The sequence below is a fragment of the Sciurus vulgaris genome (genome assembly GCF_902686455.1).
Source record: "Sciurus vulgaris genome assembly, chromosome: 6".
NCBI classification, from domain to species: Eukaryota; Metazoa; Chordata; class Mammalia; order Rodentia; family Sciuridae; genus Sciurus; species Sciurus vulgaris.
In genome coordinates, this window is record NC_136466.1 from 122,031,786 (window position 1) to 122,051,966 (window position 20,181).

The following is a 20,181-nucleotide window of genomic DNA, read 5'->3' on the forward strand; positions in this document are numbered from 1 at the left end:
GCACTGGAAATGAGGATCCAGCAGCAGATAGCTTTGAGAACAGTGCTAGAGGGAAGGAAAACTTCCTGAGCAACACAATTGACAAAGGCCCTGGATCTAGAGGGAGCTCTGAATAATGCAGGGGGAAACAGAGACCAAGACTGGAGAACACAACCCATTCCAGAAAACACCAGCCCATGTGCAGGAGGGGTCAGACACATAAGTGGTGGTAACTCTGTATTTTTATTAGGGGTGGGTACAAATAAAACGAGCTAAAGGTCATCTCCGCCTCCTTATCAAAAGGTACTAGAAAAGGAGATCAAAACTTCACTGGATTCTATCTGTAGCATGTATTATCTATATTTATGATAAGATTATGTAATACAGCTTTTGATGGCATAAATTTGGCTATACTCCATCAGGATGTTTATTTTCTCGAAGAATCTGAAGTTAGAGAGTATCTGCAACATGAATGCAGTTGGGTAACTAAGCTGGACTAGGTCAAGTCAGTCCACTACCTCAATAAGGGTGGTGATACCACATGTAGGCAGAGAGGTCAGGAAGCTTTCTCAGGGCTTACTGGTGTGTAGGTGAGCTTCATTTTACCTCTGCTCTGGGCAGAAAGACCACTAACAGAGCATGATCTAACAGTCTTTTTTAAAAAATTTTAGTGCATAATAATTTTGCAGAATAGTGAGTTTCACTGTGGCATATTCATACATGCATATGACAATTTGATCAATTTCATGTAACAGTCTTTTAAGATAAGCTGATGATGTCTACTTTGGTGTTATGTTTTTGAAGTCTTTTAACACCTGGGATCAAAATTCAAGCTCAGTCACTATTCCCCTCAGGCAAGTTCTCTAGCCTTCACTGGTTTCAATTTTCTTGTTATAAAATCAGGGATAATAATTAATTGTACCCACCTCACAGGGTTGTTTTAAGAATTACATAAAATAATTTATGAAATTAAGTACTTATCATAGTGACTGACAACTAAATGTTGGCAACTGTGTTATCACTAGTAGCTGGACAAAAATGTGAAATAAAACAAAAATCTAGATCCCATGATGGCTATCTACTCTCTTCCTCTCCTCCCTTTTTAAGTGACAATGAACAACAAGGTTGAATTAAATATCTTAAAGACAGTATTTGTGATAACGAAGTTTCCAGTCTGTATACCCTTCCCCACTGAGCTCATCCCTATCTTGGTCCATGTTATTCCTTCTTTCTGGAGTATTAGCACTGCTTTCCTATAACTGCCTCCAAGGACATCTTATAAAACCACATTAAGTTCAGTTTGTACAAGTCTTTGTACTAATTTGTAATAAAATTACTATATCAAGATCTTCTCAGTTCATTATGACTGCCCTAATTTATACTGTCTACTTATGTTTATATCACTCTAATCCCTCTTTACTACCACTACCATCACCAACACTAAACTTGTGTCGAATACATCTATTCCTCTAGCCACAGTAAGTGCTTATTACCTACTGATAGTGAGTCCACAATAAGACTTCTGGAAAGAAGGATAAGAAGGCACCAATAGTGGTACATAGTGGTAAAGCTGCATTGTCCCTGTGCCTAGGAGAAGACAAACTGATAGATGACAAGCAATCCCTGATACATGGCTCATCATGACTACATTCTATACCACCAGCCATCTGGAAGCTTCCAAGTCTATACTGACATCTTTTGGCTGCAAGGGAGTTCTGGGAATCACTGTTTTCTCCATGGCACTAGTAAAGAGATAACTCCTTATATGGCAAACCACTTTGGACTGCTGTCTAGTTATCAAGAGAAGCAGTTACTCCTCATACATTCACTAACCAACAACCCTAAACTATGGCAAGCCCAAGTATGAATTTATACCACAGAAACTAAGGAGCTCAACAGCGGGGTAGGGGGATTAAACAAACTGCTTTCAGAGATAGAACATGGTACTCTCCAGAAATTTCTCCATAATTACCTCAAGAGCAAAACCTACAGAATCTTTTTTCTAGAGTGCACAAAGACGCTGCCAAATTACTTAAGAGTATAATTTTGAATGTGTAACTTAAGCATATGTTTTCCACCTTATTCAAGAATGGTGTGGGTGAGTGTAGAAGAACCACTACTTGTGTCTGGGATGGTAGAAGGGACAGCATTCTGGGCCCATGGAACAGGTCATTTTTAGTATTTTGCAATACACATAGCCACAATGGGTGGTCTGAGTTCTCCACTGCTGAATATAGTTAGGTTCACCCTGATTCCAAGTGCCCTGAGTCTCTGTCCCAGTATAGTACACTGTCCTGGAACATGATAGCTGTTATTTAATAACAAAACAAGTGGTCAAACTAACCTTACAATAAAATTCAAACTAGAAAGAAATATCTTACTATGGCTATTTTAATTCACACAGCTAGGTCCCCAGGTAAGAAGATATGAAAACAACTCTGAGCACCATCCTGTTCTTATGAAATAAGTGAGGAGAGTTGAACACAGCAAGAGCCTTATGTGGCAGCAGTCCTCTCCCTATCAAACAGGATTTACATGCTAGAAAGCAAAGCACATGACTCAGCTCAGAGCAAAAGTTAAGTGTTTTAAAACTTAGAGAAAACCATATTACACAATACTTGAAAATCAAAATTTAGGAATTTTTCTCTGTGACAAAACTATAATTAAATCTTATTTAACTGTTTCCTCTAATGACATCCATTTTAATTAGGATTTAATAGACTGGCAGCCACAACCTATAGTTTTATGAAGCAAAGTGAAATTACAGCCTAGGAAGGCATTTAAGGAAAGAGACCCATCAACGCAGATGAGAGGTTACAATATATCCCCTCATCCCTAAAGATCTCACAGTAATTAAGTATGCTGAAAAGACAGCTATTAGGGCTAACAGTAGGTATATCAGCCACCAATCAACATTGGGTTGTTCTTTGAAATCCAAGAGTTATTCCTGGGATCAGCTTTCTGAAAGACATGCGTTATCACTGAATAAAGAGTGCAACTGCACAGGTGTGTTCTACAGCTTCTCCTAAACCTGCAACCTCTAGCAAATGTGCAGCCTCTACACTATAAGGGGGCTTTCTGTCTTAAGATTGTAACACAGACATTTTCTTATAGCTGGTTATGATACAACATTCATCTTGAGAACACTGCCTTATGTGTGGGAAAATGAACATCATATACAGAAAGTAAAATTAATATTTGAAAAACATGTACAAGATAAATGTATCTGCAAAATGAGATGCACTAAAGAACAGGATCCTAAGAGTATGCATCTGTATCTATTTCATACTACATTATAAGAATCAGGGAGGTAAATCACAAAAATTAACTTAGACTCAATGAATATCACAGGCACTGGTATCAGAAAAGAAGAACAGAGAAGAATCAGTCTCTTTGTTAGCAAAAGGATGGAGGAAGAAGAAGGAGGACCTATGGATAAAAAAATTAAGTCAGAATGTATGTATCCTAAAGGGGAAAAAGGTTAAAATGAATGCACTGTTTTAAGTTAATTTTGAAATATTAACAGCATTAAATTTTCATATATCACATGTAATCATAAAAGCTATGCATCTTGGGAAGGGGGGTTATCTGGTCCAATGAAAAAAATTTTGTAATCTTCTGGCTAAAAATATGGTGGCTCCAAATCCCTTTGCCAAGAAGCAGGGTTATTTGGTGAAGACACTCTCACTTGTACACTTTTCATCAGATGAAGGCCTGCATGCCACCAATCTTTTTTTTTTTTTTTTCCTGGTGTATTGGCCACTGCCAGAAATGGACCCATCGAATCCATTGGTGCTAAGGAGTTAAGCATCTGAGATTTAATTTAACAGTTTCAGCTTTATTAAGCTGTCACAGAGCGGCCGCACTTTGATAACAGTAGCTGCTCCAATTATGGCTTGGTTTAGGGTTGACAAGTATAATGATTCATTCGTGGCACATGAGAAGCAATAAAAGGTTGTTTTGCATTACAGCTTTAAAAATGTGGGCACTTTTTTCATTTAATTTGTCACTTAGCTTTTGCTAAGAGGACATTTAAATTGCAGTAAAAGGCAAATGGGGCTTTTAGTTTAAATGTAATCCCCATATTTAAATGATCTGTAATGGTGCAGTGTTGGAGTGGGAACACTATTGTCTCACAGTGGGTCCTGATGGTGACATGTGACATTTGTATTCAGGTCCTGTATTATCCATGTGGCTAAAGGGCTTCCAATTTCATTTCACAGCCAGAAGCCTGCAGAAAACACCAATTAACTTGCAGATCCCATTTGCCGACAAAACTCAGCCTCTTCTCAATGTCTGGCATCTGGCAGTGCTCAGCATTTAATTCCAAAGCAGAGCCTTGAAGCAATGTGAGTCCTGCGTAGGGGCACAAAGTCAAATTCCCCCATTTTATTAAGAATCAAAAGCCTTTCCTTTTGTAGTCCAGAAGGAACTTTGAGTTAATTTTTTGGTGAATGAATATTAAGATGTGATAACCATTTTTGTTTCTACATGGGATTCATCCCTTAACTTAGATCCCATTAAAATGGCAAGTGACCTCTGCTTGCCATGGGAGTACACAGGAGAACTTCGGCAATCTAGTAATGGTTTTTAGGTAAGGCGAGGGCTGGTGTGAATAAAACAAAACAAACAAAAAAACCACAGGGCAATAATTTATGATATTCATCCTGGTCTGAAATCAAAGAACTTGTATAAAGTCTGGTTCTTCATTACAAAGTAGTCCATCAGAGGTATGGCTAGAATCAGCTGGTAAAAACTTCCACCCAATGACAATTAATACTTTTGATTTAGGGGCAAGGTACACAATTTTCAAAACCAACTTGGAAAAGGGATATGTGACTATGGATTACATGTAAATACTGCAAATTTTATTCAGTCACATCACATGTACTTTTTTTGGGGGGAGGGGGTAAACAATATATTCAGGAGGTATTTTCTTCCTAATCAGTTATTTGTCACTTTACATTTTCTAAGCACCAAAGATTTCTACATTTTATTCACTTAATGGTAATCCAATAATTTTTCCTTAAATAATACTCTTCATTATAGTTTTTAAATGATAGTCCTTTTTACCTTTATAAACCAACTAATCAATTCGACATGTACTCCAGAGTTACAAATCTGTAGAGGGTTTACTTGGAAAAGTAACTCATTCAATATTTTATAAAAATATGTTTAAACCATGCATTACACTTGTATTCTCTAACACCAAAGTGTGCCCACAAATAGCATTCCAAACCATGGAAGCTATCTACTATAGTTACAGACTAATATACATTTTCATTGGAAGAAAGGTAATTGTCATTATTTCCAAAGTACTAAGATTAAATTATTACAAGACAATTTATACATTCTTCTAACAGCAAAAATGAAACACTGATGTCAAAAGCTTTACCAACTTGTGTATGACCCTAGCCACACAATGTCATCTTGTGGAAAATCCTAATCTCTCTGGACTTCAATCTCCTCACCTATAAAACAGTTCATCTCAAAAGTCCCCTCCAATTATGATCAGGCAGTGTCTTCACAGACAATAGCTTCTTCTGGTCTAGTCTAGACCTGGGATCAACAAGCACGATGTGGTCTATCATTAGCAGGAACTTCACTGAAACTATAAACTTATCCCACACTTCCCACTCATAAAATTAATACAGGCATGAATACACGTGACAAAATTTCATTTGTCTGAAATTAGACCCCTCTCACTTAGGACAAAACTCAACATAAAGTATTATCAAGGGCCTAGGCATTACCCTATGCCTACTAGAAGAAAAAGCAGGCCCAAGTCTCCATTATGTCAATTTAGGAACTGAATTCCTCAAGACTCCTAAAGCACAAGAAGTAAAATCAAGAATCAATAAGTGGGATAGTATCAAACTAAAAAGCATCTTCACAGAAAAGCAAACAATCAAGAATGTGTGCAGAGAGCCTACGAATGGAAGAAAATCTTTGCCACCTGCACCTCAGATACAGCATGAATTTCCAGGATATATTAAGAACTCAGAAAGCTAACATCAAAAAACCAAATAACCCAATCAGTAAATGGGCAACGGAACTGAACAGACACTTCTCAGAAGAAAAAATATAATTGGTCAACAAATATATGAAAAAATTTTCAACATCACTAGGAATTAGAGAAATGCAAGTTAAAACTACACTGAGATTCTGTCTCACTCCAGTCAGAATGGAAGTTATCAAGAATACAAGTAATAATGTTGGCGAGGATGTGGAGAAAAAGTTAAACTCGTACATTGCTAGTGGGACTGCAAATTGATGCAACCATTATGGAAAATAGTATAGAGATGCCTCAGAAAACTTGGAATGCAACCAACCATTTGACCTAGTTATCCCACTCCTCAGTTATACCCAAAGGATTTAAAATCAATGTACTACCATGAAACAGCCACATCAATGTTTATAGCAACTCAGTTCACAATAGCTAAGCTATGAGAACAACCTAAGTGCCCTTCAACAGATGAATGGACAAAGAAAATGTGGTATATAGATGCAATGGAATATTACTCAGTCATAAAGAAGAATGAAATGATGGCATTTGCCAGTAAAGGGATGAGAATGGAGACTATCGTGCTAAGTGAAATTAGGTAATTCCAAAAAACCAAAAGCCAAATGTTCTCTGATATGCAGATGCTGACTCATTGTGATGAGCCCTGGGGCAGAGCATTTCAATGGATTAGAGAGTGGGGAGCAGGAGAAAAGGGAGGAGGAATGGGTATGGAAAAAACAGTAGAATGAAACAGATATAACCTTCCTATGTTCATATATGAGTACATGACCAGTGTAACTCCATGTTGTATACAACCACAATAATGGGAAGTTATACTCTCTGTATGTATATGTCCAAATACACTCTATGGTCATGTATAACTAAAAAAGAATAAATAAAGAAAAAAAATGTAAAAAAAATTTCATTTGTCACACAGATTTCTTAAAAGAAAAACAAGGTAACAAATACATCATTATTTCCCTAGCAATGAACTTTGAGAAACAAGATTCACCCCAACAAAATTCACAGTATCCTCTCAATGAATATGACTACAAGATTTCCCAAATTTTCCAAACGCCTGCAATGTTTGTATCTTTAACCACCAGAGATCTGGGGAACAATAAATTTTAGAGTTTGTTCACCTAAATCTACACCTGTCAAAAATAAAATATTCAAACCACTTTTGATAATTCCAATGTAGGAAGAAGCAGAAGACAGACTCCAAATTTTAACTAAATGGAGTACAATATTCATCTAGAAATAAGTAACCAGCTCTATAATGCAAAACAACTTTTAAAATAGTATCACTTTTCCAATATTTTAAGGCAGATTCCTGTGCTTACATTCTTAAAGATCAAGCAATTCCCCCCCAAACTTTGCCAAGGTCGTTTTCTGCAAATACAAGCCTGAGTCCTCATTCTTTCTATTATTTCAACCAGTGTGCACTGGTACTACGTTCATGGATGAGCAGCTCTCTCTTCAGCAATACTATGACCATGTTATCAAAATGTTCAACTGTAGTCTTTATTCATACACAACTCAATGGTAATTTTTCAGGAAACATATTTACCCAGTTCATCCCAGAGCTGCCTATATTTGTCAGTCATTGCAGTGCCTTGCTGCCTCCAAAGTGACAGGCGAGGGTCAGCCATGAACTGCTCTGTAATCAAGGTCAACATGCGAGCCCCATTGGAGTCCCTCATCTTCAACATCTCCCGCACCTAGTGGGGAAAACAGACCTTCAGAAAAAGGTTAAAAACAAAAAAACAAACAAGAAAACCAGTAACTTAAGAGACAAACCACTTTTGTCTATTTCATGTGTATGTTATGCCTTCATACCAGTCCTCTTAAACAAAAAAAGTAGTTAAAAACAGATCTCTATTCTAAATTGCAATTTAATCTGAGGAATGAACATTAGTTATTCTAAATTGTGTTTTAGAAACCACATGAGGAAAACAGTTTTCCCAACTTTCTAATTTCAAAAAAAAATTTGGTAGGGTTGTAGGTATCTGATTAAGGTAGGTGATTAACCATGTGTTTCATATGTCTGGTAGAAATTTTTTTTTCAGGTCTCTTTCAAAGCATCTGTATTATCTAACCAAGAATATTTTGTGTTCAAATTATACTTCAATAAAATAGGTGACTAAGTAATTTACCCTTTGACAAACTATCAAAGAAAAACTCAGCAACAGAAACAGGTATCTAAACCTAAAAAATGTACCAAAACTGGTTTTAGCTAGGTGCATTGCTTCATGGGGATGAAATGCCATATCATTGCTGGCCTACAGAAAAACAACACACCAAAATAAAAATGACAAATAGTTTGGCACCTTTCTGACTCTTGAACTGATTTTACTTACCTCCAGAGTAGTAGAGCCTAAAGCACAATCCACTGAGAACTTCTTTCAGTAACCTGATAATGTTATGGCTTTCTTAAAACATAATTTATGCATCATACAATTCATCAATGTAAACAGTACAATTCAATGGTTTTACTATATTTACAGAGCTATGCAAGTCCTTCAGTTTTTAAGATAAATTAATAAATTCAATAAATTTTCTCTCACTGAAACTTTTAAATGTAAACAGCAACAGCATACAGTTGTCCCTTCGTATCTATGAGGAATTGGTTCTAGAACCTCCCAAACATACCAAACTCTGAGGATGCTCATGGTTATTTTATACAAAATGGCACAGTATTGAATATAACCTATGCATATCTTCCTATTTGCTTTAAATCATCTTCAGATTACTTATAATACCTAATAAAATATAAATGTAAATGCTAAGTCAATAATTTTTACAGTGTACTGTTTAGGGAATAATAACAAGAAAAAAGTCTGTATATGTTCAGTACAGATACAACTATCATCAGCCATGATGGTGGCCTCGCTACAATTTCAATCTATGGTTGTCTGAATCTTGCCAATGCAGAACCTGCGAGTACAAAGATAGTGTACATTCACTCCGGAATGTTTTCGCAGAGGAAATGGACAGGGCTATATAGGTTCAAGAACTCTCCTGCTCTCTATGAGAGATCCACAAAGTAAAATAATACCCTCTGACCTCATAAATTAATGACTTCTCAGGCTAGAACCTTGCACTCTGCCCATTCCCTAGTGTTGTACTTCCCAAATAAAAGAAAGGAGAAAGGAAACACAAAGTTGAGCCTCTGCAGAAAACCCTAAATGAATCCATCCATTCTCCACAGTGTGTACTGCTATGAATTCAACAAGTAAGAACCTTAATTGAACATCGGTTGTCCTGGTAAGCAAATTACTGGAGCAAGGTTATAAGCAGTAGGAGGGGAGAATCTATGTAAAAGGCAAGTGAAGGAGAAAATGGCAGCTCTGCAATAAGGAAGCCCAAATCTAGATCAATAGATCCAGCTTCAGGCCTGCACCCTAACAAGCAATGGAACTCCCTCCCTCACCAGCTTTAGAATTTGAGCCTTGTAAAGAACTCAATAGCACCTCTACCCTGAATCACAAAGATGATATGTTTCCAGGAGGCTTAGTTCAGTAATTCCGAAAACTTTATTCCCAATATGGAAGCACAAAAAAGTCAGGAACAGGTGAAGACTGAAAGGAAGAAAGGCAGTTCTCTTTTACAAGCTATAATGCTAAAGAATAAAGAATTTATTTACATTTATGCATAACCATTCAATCTTCAAACAACCATGCAAAGAAGGTGAATTTAGAAACCTTATTTTATGAACTACAAAACCGAGTCTCAGAGAAGTAACTTGCTCCAAAAGCAAAGGTAACAGCTAGAAACACCAAAAAGTTATGTCATTTCCAACATCAGATGTAGCTCTTACTTCACATGGCATTCATAATATGTACATAATGTATAGGGACAAAAATAAACTGCAAGCCACTCTAATAATATATCTTTCACATGGCTTCTCCTTGGTCACAGTGTACTATGCTGATATAACATGAAATACTCCCCATGTGTCACATTACAATACATTTTACATTATCGATATACCTATGCATTTGATTTGTTTATTTTTAGTGTACCTTCTAGGTTTATTTATTATTTTTTTTCTTTTTAGTTATAAGTTATTTTTCTGATAAATTTCTAACCTATTGCTCAGTTAGCAACAGTAGTGAAATAAATGCTTTACTATCAAGCATAGAAATCAAAAAAACTCTATCAATCAAACTCAAGTATATCTATAGCCTAAAAGTAATAAATTTTCAGTTATGTGAGTTTGAAGTGCCTAAGAATTACTAAACAATGATTAAACAACGTGTCAAGTAATTTTAGGGTTAAATGTATTTCACTGTAAACTAACTTCTGGAAAAGTGGCCATCTATAAACAGTCTCTGGATAAATTTTTAGTAACAGAGTACACTATTTTCTTGTCGCCCCAAGAACTGAGTTCACCCAAATTCTTCTGAACTTAAAAGCTTTGATCATTGTGAATATCAGAGAATCTATTTAACAAAAATATCAATGAATATAAATACCTGTTCCCTTTAAACCAATTTTAACACACTGTCCATAATGATGGCTGTATCCCCAAATGAAAATACATTGGTTTAATACTTAAAAATGTTTTATGGTACCAAAAGTTCTCCATAAATCAACAGGCACAGCTTCTACTCATGGGAACTTGTGACCAAGATAATTCTATTTCTTAGGTCATCAGTTTTGGGTGGTCAAAATGAATGCCAGACACCATTATTTAATATCACTGTCAAAAACTTTAGGGGATGCGTGATTATTAGTTAATTTTACAGGTGAGGAAATTGATGTAAATAATTTGCCATGGTTCATCAATTAGTTAAGATAAAAACTCTGAAGTCTCTATGACTCTAAAACCCATGCTTCTGAAATTAGCTTGAAGATGCTAACATCATAAAACAATATATAAGGAACATTTTAAAGGTTGTATTTAAAGTTATGCTCCACTTGGGAAAATTAATTAGAAAACTTGAAAAGATGGTATGTTAAATAACATTAAACTATTTTGTTTTCACTATTGGAAGTAGTTTTTTTCAAAATTGTATAAAGTATTACCATTTTACTAATAGGAACTGAGAGAGACCAAAATATATCACATCTTATCTAAGGTCACTAAAGCAAATTAAAGCTTGCACTACAACACAAAAGTTTCTAACTGGTTGATTAACTTAGACTTTGTTCTTTAATTTTAAAAAAGCCTTAAGGAACATTATCTTGTATAGTTTCTATATATGTATATACTGAGAATGTCTTTTTTTAAATATTCCTTTTAGTTGTCAATGGACCTTTATTTTACTTAATTACGGTGGTGCTGAGAATCGAACCCAGTGCCTCACATATACTAGGCAAGTGCTCCACCACTGACCTACAACCCCAGCCCCTGGAATGTTTTTTAAAAAACAAATAATCATACCTTTGCAAAGAGCAAATTAAGCTGCTTCCCTGATCCGTGGTACCCGCCCTGGGAAAGGAACAGTTTAACCTGTTCTTGAACCTGCTCTTCATCTAAGTGCCAGCAGTTTTCATCGTCTATACTAGCACCTGCAGTTGGATCAGGAGCACCTAGAAATAGAAAGAAAAAAGTAACAATTTGCTCTTCTTGAAGGATTTTGATAACAAACTTGAAAATAATCAAGGTTCTCTATTTTTGCCTAGACACTTAAATCCAATCTCGATTTCAATTATACATACAAATATAAGACTGAAAATATATGCAAAAATCACTATTATTTTCAAGGCTTTCCTGATCTGTGCAAAGCCAAATGTAGACTACTTTAGACCTGAAATAGTTTCATTTTTTTTTTAAGTTCAGAAATTTGTCTTTAGAGATGAGTTTACAGGTTTTCTACAGAACTAAAGTCACAAAAATGTCCTACTGTAAATACATGATCTTTATAAAACTCTACTACAATGGGCATTATATAAAAATGTTTTTTGGAGATATTAAGAAAATATAAAACAAGTAAACTCAGCAGAGTATTTCACTCTTTACTATGTTAATTCAAGAAGTGTCACCATTATCTGCTACTGTATAAACTACATGCTGACATAAGTCTTTCCTTGCAGAAAACTGAAGATTAAAAAGGAAAATCAAGCCACATGGGAACAGGCAGTGCAGCTGTTCTACTAAACCAGGTTGTAGTATCACCTTGCCAAACTGCATAAATATTTTATTGCTGAAGTACACACAAAAGATAATAGCAATGTAATAAGCCCTATGTGTGCAGATTACCTCAGAAATTCAAAAGTTACCCAGACATTTAGGTAAAAAATTAAGCTGTATTATTTGTTAGTAAAATAAAATGGGACTGTAAGGCCTAAGAGCTATAAAAAAGAAAAAAAACATTAAATCTAAAAACCTCTCACCCTAGTGTTTCATCTCCTTATCAACCTTTAATAAACTACTTTTATAGGTGTGGTTTTTCATAACTTTTCTGGTCTTTTAATGATCTAATGCAAACTCAACAGGCCAAGGAAATAATCATTAACACCTGCTTAGATCCAGGACTATTAGACCCAGTAGAGGAAAGCGGGAGGTCATGAACCCTCCTGAAAAAGCATACGTTCAGCCACACATTCATTCCGCCAGCCAGTCAGTGTATTTCCTGAGTGCATGACTCAGGGTCAGCCTGTGTCTCCACTAGACTTGGTCGAATTTCTACTCTCAACAAATTTAGTCTAGTTCAAATGCTTTCAAAGTTGTTTGACCAAGATCCACAAGAAATACATTTGACATGATGCCTAATACGCTATATGTCTGTGTGCTTACATGATATTAATTAACCTGAAGGAAAAATCTGATGGGAAAAAAATAGAAATAGCCTCACTGTAAAGGAGAGGTCTGATATTTTCTATTTCAAAAGGTTGTCACAATCTTTTAAACTGATTTTGTAGCCTATAATTCATTGCATCCCACAATTTTACAAACACTGTTTTAAGTGTTTGAGATAAATATCAATCTGATAATCAAATACATAAATATATAATGATAATAACTGCACAAAGGAAGAGATCAGGATTCTGAGAGACTGTATTAGAACTCCAAGTAGATCTTGAATTGCTAGGGTAAGCATAAACTCGAGAGAAAGACATTGAGCTGAGATCTGCCCTAAGTTAAGAAACTAATCAAATAAACTAAAGGCAGAAAAAGGAGGCAAGAAGTCTGTATGTGAGACCAAGAAAAGAACCTGGTAAAAGGCCCTAGTCGGGAAGGAACATAACATATGGAGGAAACATCTCTCTAACACAAGAGTAGAGGATGAGAACAACAACACAAAACAATCCTGAAGCCAGCCGCTTCTGGAATCCCAGCAACTCAGGAGGCTGAGACAGGAGGACTGCCAAATTCAAGGTTAGCCTCAGCAACATAGCCAGGCCCTGTCTCAAAAAAAAAAAAGCGGGGCGGGGGGGAGGGGCTGGGAATGTGGGCCCTGAGTTCAATCTCCAATTAAAACAAACAAACAAACAAAAAACCAACCCTAGAGAGACAGAAGTAGAACTGGAAGTTAAGGACCTTTGCTGGTAAAGAGTTCAGTTTCTTTTTCCCTGAGAATAATGAATGGGGATTTATTACAAAGTTATCTGAAGTGGAAGAATGAAATACTCTAGATAATAAAACGTGTTCTGTCCTGATAGGCATCAATTTCAACATTCCTAGCATAAAATATTAATTGCACAACCATTAAAATAAAGGGGAAGATTCTCTGTATACTACAAGGAAAATACATCCAAGATGTATTATTGAATGAAAAGTATCAAGGGGAAGAAGAAAAATATACCTAATATACCACCTTTCACAGAGATAATGAAGCTTTAAAAAGAACATATGTATTAGAGTATCTTCATGTATATGCAAAAAACATCTGGGAAGGATATTTAAAATGACTAAATTAGCTACATGGGAGAAAGAGATTCTTCACTGAGTATCTTTCATACTTTAAAAATTTTGGAAGCATGTGAAAAACATTTATGTATCTAAAAATATCACTGTGAAATATAGAGGATGGAATGGGGAGCAAAAATACATAAAAAGAGAACAGTGAGGATGTCATTTTGATAGTCTGCACACAGGATAACAATAGGAACTGGAAAACCAGCAACAAGAACAGAAAAGGAAAATCTGATGGGAACTTAAGAAATAAATACAAGACTTAGTGAATAAGACTGAGTGAGCAAGAGGGAGAAAGGCATGTAAACAGCCTCTCCAGAAGGACTCTTACTTGGAAGGTATGGGAGACTAAGGTGTGGGAACAAACATGGGTTTCTGGACAACAATGAGAAAGAATTCTGGAGAACTCACTGACAGAGACAACTAGAGAGAAGGACTAGATGCAGGGGTAGGAGAAGCAGCCTTTAGACTATGAGCTCAGTTTTAGATATGAAATACCTTTGAGTAGTTCAGTTTTAAAATTTGAAATACCTTTGAGACAGTGAAGAAGAGAGAGAATTTCAAGCAGGAAGCTGGATATATAAGAAGGTAGTGTGAGGTTTAATAAAGTACCCAGGACACAACCCTAAGGCCAAAATTTAAAGGTTGGGTAAAAAGATGAGCAAGGAGGGCAAAAGGACTGAGTGGCCTCTTCAGGAGAACTGGAGAGCTCCTTACTCTGGTTCTTCCAGAACTAAAGAGGAAAAGCTGTTCCAAGTACGAACTGGGCAACTAGGCAGATATTTAAGCTCCCCAAGAGCAAGGACTGTATCTGCCCTGTTCACCATTGTTTCCTACCACCTATCACTTTCGGATAAGCAAATACTTGGGAGGAAGGGAGAAAAAAAGAGGGAAAAAGGCATGTAAATAGCCTCATCAGAAGGACTCTTACTTGAAAGGTTAAGAATCACTATAAAAAGCATCCTCATATATACTAGCTCATTTTCTCCTCACAGCATCCCTCAAAGTGAATATTGATCATAACCCCCATTCCACAGAAGGAAAAAACATGCTGTGTGGTTTTACCACTTGTCCATACCCTCAATGCTAAATCCAGTCTTCTGATTCTCTCACCTGCCAATGAACATATCCCAGAACCCAGAGCAAAAGCTGAGCCCTTGGGTCACCAAGGCAGGGGTATTCACCCTAAATGAAATATAAATTTAAGGAAGGATACTGTTATGATTTTGGGCATGGTCCTCTCTCACAGGAAGACATAGGGACCATAATACTGTGAAGGGTTAACTACTAAGTCTACAAATGTTCTCACAGGGATTCAAAGACTCTAAATTCACCCACCCCTTTGATTCTAGGGACACGCTTCATACACCTCTCTATACAAAGACAGCTATACATTCTTTACCTAAATGTACCAGAAGAGACTTTCCAAATAAACTATAGGGTCTCAACTTGTAAGTTCTTCCCAACATCTTGCTAAAACTCCCCTTGGAAATCTGACACAGCTCTTCTACTTCCTTAGGGCAAAGTCTGACTCGCTCCTGGTCATCCATGTTCACTGTTCTTTCTGATGAACTGAGCTAAATAAATCCAATTTCAATCCTCACAATGTATATATTCCCCAAGTTCTGTGATTTTCTTTTCTTTTCTTTCTTCAGCTATTCTTTGTTGAACTTCCCACTCCAATGGAGCTCTGCCCCAGAACTACCTGGAATAGGGGTGACTGTGCAGTGGCGTGGAGCTTCAATTTACCACAAAAAATACCCTAGTATTTTTTAGTTTAAGTAGAGCTGATTTTGAATTGAAGAAAACCCTAGCCGCCTCCCAATGGCCTGATTTGACAGAGTGGTCTACATTAAGATATCTTACCAAAATTTCAAAATACACTCAATTCTTAAATTCTTTTCAAGCTAAGAGCAAGAAGTAATAGAAAAGCCAAAAACCACTTCTGACTTGAATTATACAATGAATTTCTATATATTTTTTTTAAAAACACGTTAGAGTTTGAAATTGCTTTAGTGACTCATTTAACTTGCATATATACTGATTCTGGTTCTTGCCCAGGTGGAGAAACATATCTAATAGCAAATGTATAAAAACATGAATTGTGTTTTGTCATGTTTCTGAGAAAATGTTTTTTGGTTTTGGTTTTAATTTTTTGGTAAGCTAGTATCAGAATAAACTTACTTCTTGAGAGTACTGGGGAAAGAGTTAAGGTGCTGGAAAAGGAAATGGCACACAGATAAAATTTCATGGCAGAAGATCTATAAAATCTATACACAACTTGAAAGAATATGCAGGGTTCCTATGTTTGCATCAGAATTCAGAAGACTTCAAGTCCTAGGCACAATTTAGGAAAAAACATTCACCTCTGGCAAATTACTTAAGCTCTTCAAGTCTCCATTTCCTCAGTGCTAAAATTCTATAATTCAGAAATTTAAAAATTAACTGAGCAAAGTAGAAAACTTCCTAACTGTAAGAATGCAAGCAAAAATAACTAGAAGTTAAATAAAATATAAATTTACTCTATTATACTTCTCAACATTTTATGAATAAGACATATACTCCAGGAAATTAAGTATCTACAACAAAAATTTTACCAAGCATAAACTCATGTATTCTACTTTAATAGTGAGGTTTAACTATTTAAATCCTAATACATCTTAATTAAATGCATTAGAGTGTTGTCTAAGCCTTACATAAATTGTAAGATTTGCACCATTTTAATTTTTATTTGTTAATGGCTGCCTATCATAAAAGACAATACTCTCATCATTTAACTCAGAAGGGAATGCAAACAGAATTCAAATATTTCTACATTTGCTATTAGATATCCCCCAAGTTGGGTAGGAACCAAAATCTCTTTGTGTGTAAATTAAACAGTCCATTTAAAATGTTTCAAAATCTATCATTTTTCTACCTTTATTTATATTTATAATTATAAATGCTTTAATATTTCCAACTATATAATCAATCTTTGTGAACATTTTATTACCAAAGCTTAATTCTTCAGTTTCAAGTCTTTGGGGAAAGTGAAATTATCTCTTGAAGAAAAAAGTGAAACAGTTTAATTTATCTCTCATTCCCTGACAGGGATATGGAAGCTTGATTTACATCCTACCTTGGTAATAGGACACCTCAGGACAAGAGCAAAGAAGACTTCATGGACAGGAAGAACCACTACCTTAGTCTTGGGGTACCCTTATCTATTTCTTGAGTAGGTTGTGACTTAGTTTTGATTTACCACAACATCAACACTCCCTTATCCCAAGAGTTCCCCAAATTAAAAGCATATCAAAATTCCTGAGACTGTGAAAAACAGATGCCTGGGTAGGACTTCAGACCAACTGGATCAGAATCTTTGTTGGGAATAAAAATGCAGGAGGGGAGAAGAGGATTCTACATTTGGAGACTCTATACCTTAATAATGGAAAGTATTCAGGATCCTGAGCCATCACACAGAACCTCCTCCAGTGTAATGAATGTAAGACATAATTAATAAGACAACTATCTCATGTCATAGTCACGTAGAAGCGTTATAGACACCACCACCAAATCATTCATTCTGCACATTTTAACCTGAGTCATGAAGACAGGTTCACAATGGGCTTAAGCTATGTCTGGTACATGGAGTTACCCACAGTTCTGGGTTCTAATGTGTGTGGGGGTGGGGGCTGTACTTCTCTTCCTCTGCTGAGAACAAATTTGAAATGTGAAAAAGTGAAAGGCTTTAGTTTACACAGTTCACATCTTCATCCTAACTGCTTCCCTAACTCTATTGTTCAAACACTGCTTTTAACCATTTATACTTTCTAAGGATGTTCCTTTTTGTTGAAATTGTCAAATTCAGTCTATTTAGGCAGAATACAGAAGCAGATGTCTATACTGCAGAGGTAATTAATTCAGTCTCTTTTGGGGAACCTATAGAAGAATGCTGTCTCCTACAGTTTTAGTGCCTGCTGTTAGAGCCAGAAAACATTTAAGTCTGTGGCTTACAAAGGCACTGGTACACCTGTCCTACAAGCTGAGGGCAAAATCCTGACACCAACCATTGCACTGAGAAGAAAACAGCAAGACAGCAAACGTTAGTGATTCGGATTCAAACAGAAGTCTGTCTTTATAGCAGAGGGGATAGCAACCAGAAGGTTGCTAAAAAATAATGTACATTAAATCAACACACCCTTTAGAAAAGATTTAAATGTTATCCTTCATTAAATGCTCATTTCAAGGCAGTGACTAATGCCTTCATTTTGATTTATAATTTAGTTGTAAATTGACCTTTCATCACCTTCTGTCCTCTATAGTCAGCCTGTGAAATCCTACTGCCATGATAGAGTGTGATGTCCTCCTCAGGAGCTGTTAGAGGGCAGCCTGCTTTCTTAATTGTGGGGGCTAATGGCAGAAAAAGCCCTGGCACATACCACATTCTGCTCCCCCAGAAACCACCTTCCTTTCAGCTAAATGCCAAGGAAGTAAATAAGGAGCACAGCCATCAGCATATATCTCACGGAACCCAAATAGACCTGTCAGGGTTTATGGCCCCTCCTCTATTATTTTCCTCTCTTCTGACTTTATTACTCACCCCTTATTATCATTTAATTTACTTCAGGAGTTCAATAGTGTACTTATTCATGTACAGAAATAATCATGTATTTTATATGGATAAAAAGTAATAAAGTATTTGTAGATTCTCCAATGCTCATTAAAAAATCCAGAATATAAACAAAGTGCATATCAAATAAGTCATTTTCCATTACTTTTCTAATGAATGTATTAACAATTATTTCTTGGTACACAAATACAAATACCTAAATGCAAAGTTCTTAGTCCTATTTGTCACAACTTTAACTTCAGATTTATTACTATGTTTGTAACCTTTAAGAAGAGTTTGTTCATTTTAAGACATTTGTAAAAACTGGTTCACAAATATTTTCCTCAAGTATTTACTACAGCCCTTGAAGACTCATGCTGCCGTACTGCAAAATGGTGATGAGAGCAACTGATATTTACTCCCTTAACCCTTCTGACCCTATGAAATCATACTCTTTATTATGTACATTTTACAAATTAAAAAAACTGAGGCCTGAAGAGATTCAGTTTCTTGGCCCCAGAAATAAAGCTTAAAAGCAGAGAGACCAGTATTTTAACTTAGGCTATCTAACATCAAAATTAGAACTCTTAAGCACCGAACAGTCTTACAGTGGGAGGTATAAAAAATCCATTTGTGGGAGACACAGGAATAATAAAATCATCTAGCCAAAATGGAGAGACTTAGGAATCAGTTAAAGAGGAGGGGACGGACAAGGAAACCGACTACAGCAGGTAGCTAGGCTTTGTAAATTATGCAGGTTGAGGTGGTGTCAGATATGACTACAGGGTGAGAGGCAAGGCAAGATTTGGAAGTGAAAAGAGAAAGGATGAAGAATATTGAGCTAAAAGTAACTTGGCCGTCTGCGTTGCCCTAGCAAATTCCTCAGGAGCTAAAAATGTACGATTCCTCCAAATTAAGAGACATAAGTTTTAAGACTATTTCTTTTGACAGAGTAAATTATAAAAACTTCATGTGAAGAATAAAAGTAATATCACCTATACATGATCCCGGATCCAACAAAGTTTTTTAAAAATATATTTGAGTCATTATGTAAACATCAAGCTTTAGTTATAACTTAAGGGTAAAAACAAGTCATTTCTGAAGGTAAATTTGACAATAATCACAAAATCCAAAATGCTTATGTCATTTTTTTCCCAGGCATTTCTACTACTGAGACTCAATTACTTAAAAAAAAAAAAACTTGCACAAATTTACACACACACAAGTCAGGGATGTTCATAACAACACTGTATATAATAGGGTAAAAAGTGAAAATAACCACCTCAAGGTCTGTCAGCAGATTAATATATCCAAACTATGGAATACTACACAACATTTAAAGCAGGAATAGAACTATTTTTACTAAAATAAATATTAACGATTTTTAAAGAGAAAAAGGCATAATACAAATACAAACTATTTTAAAATTGTATTTAAAAGCAAGAATCAACAACTGGGATAGATTCAAACTAAAAAGCTTTCTCTCAGCAAAGGAAACTATCAGTAATGTGAAGAGAGAGCCTACAGAGTGGGAGAATATCTTTGCCACTCATACTTCAGATAGAGCGCTAATTTCCAGAATCTATAAAGAAATCAAAAAACTCTACACCAAGAATACAAATAATCCAATCAACAAATGGCTAAGGAAGTGGACAGACACTTCACAGAAAAAGATCTATAAGCAATCAACAGAAATATGAAAAAATGTTGAACATCTCTAGTAATAAGAGAAATGCAAATCAAAAC

General features: G+C 35.8%; 1 protein-coding gene across 2 annotated transcripts in view; it reads right to left on the reverse strand.

Moving 5' to 3' along the window:
* The window catches only part of ZSWIM6 (zinc finger SWIM-type containing 6), a 193,620-nt gene that overhangs the window by 44,919 nt on the left and 128,520 nt on the right, over positions 1 to 20,181 (reverse strand). For both annotated transcript variants that reach the window (XM_079144018.1, XM_079144019.1), the window contains exons 3-4: positions 11,373 to 11,521; positions 7,554 to 7,704 (exon numbers count right to left, since the gene is read on the reverse strand). In XM_079144018.1, the coding sequence (XP_079000144.1) occupies positions 7,554 to 7,704; positions 11,373 to 11,521 (300 nt within the window). The remainder of the gene's footprint in view (positions 1 to 7,553; positions 7,705 to 11,372; positions 11,522 to 20,181) is intronic.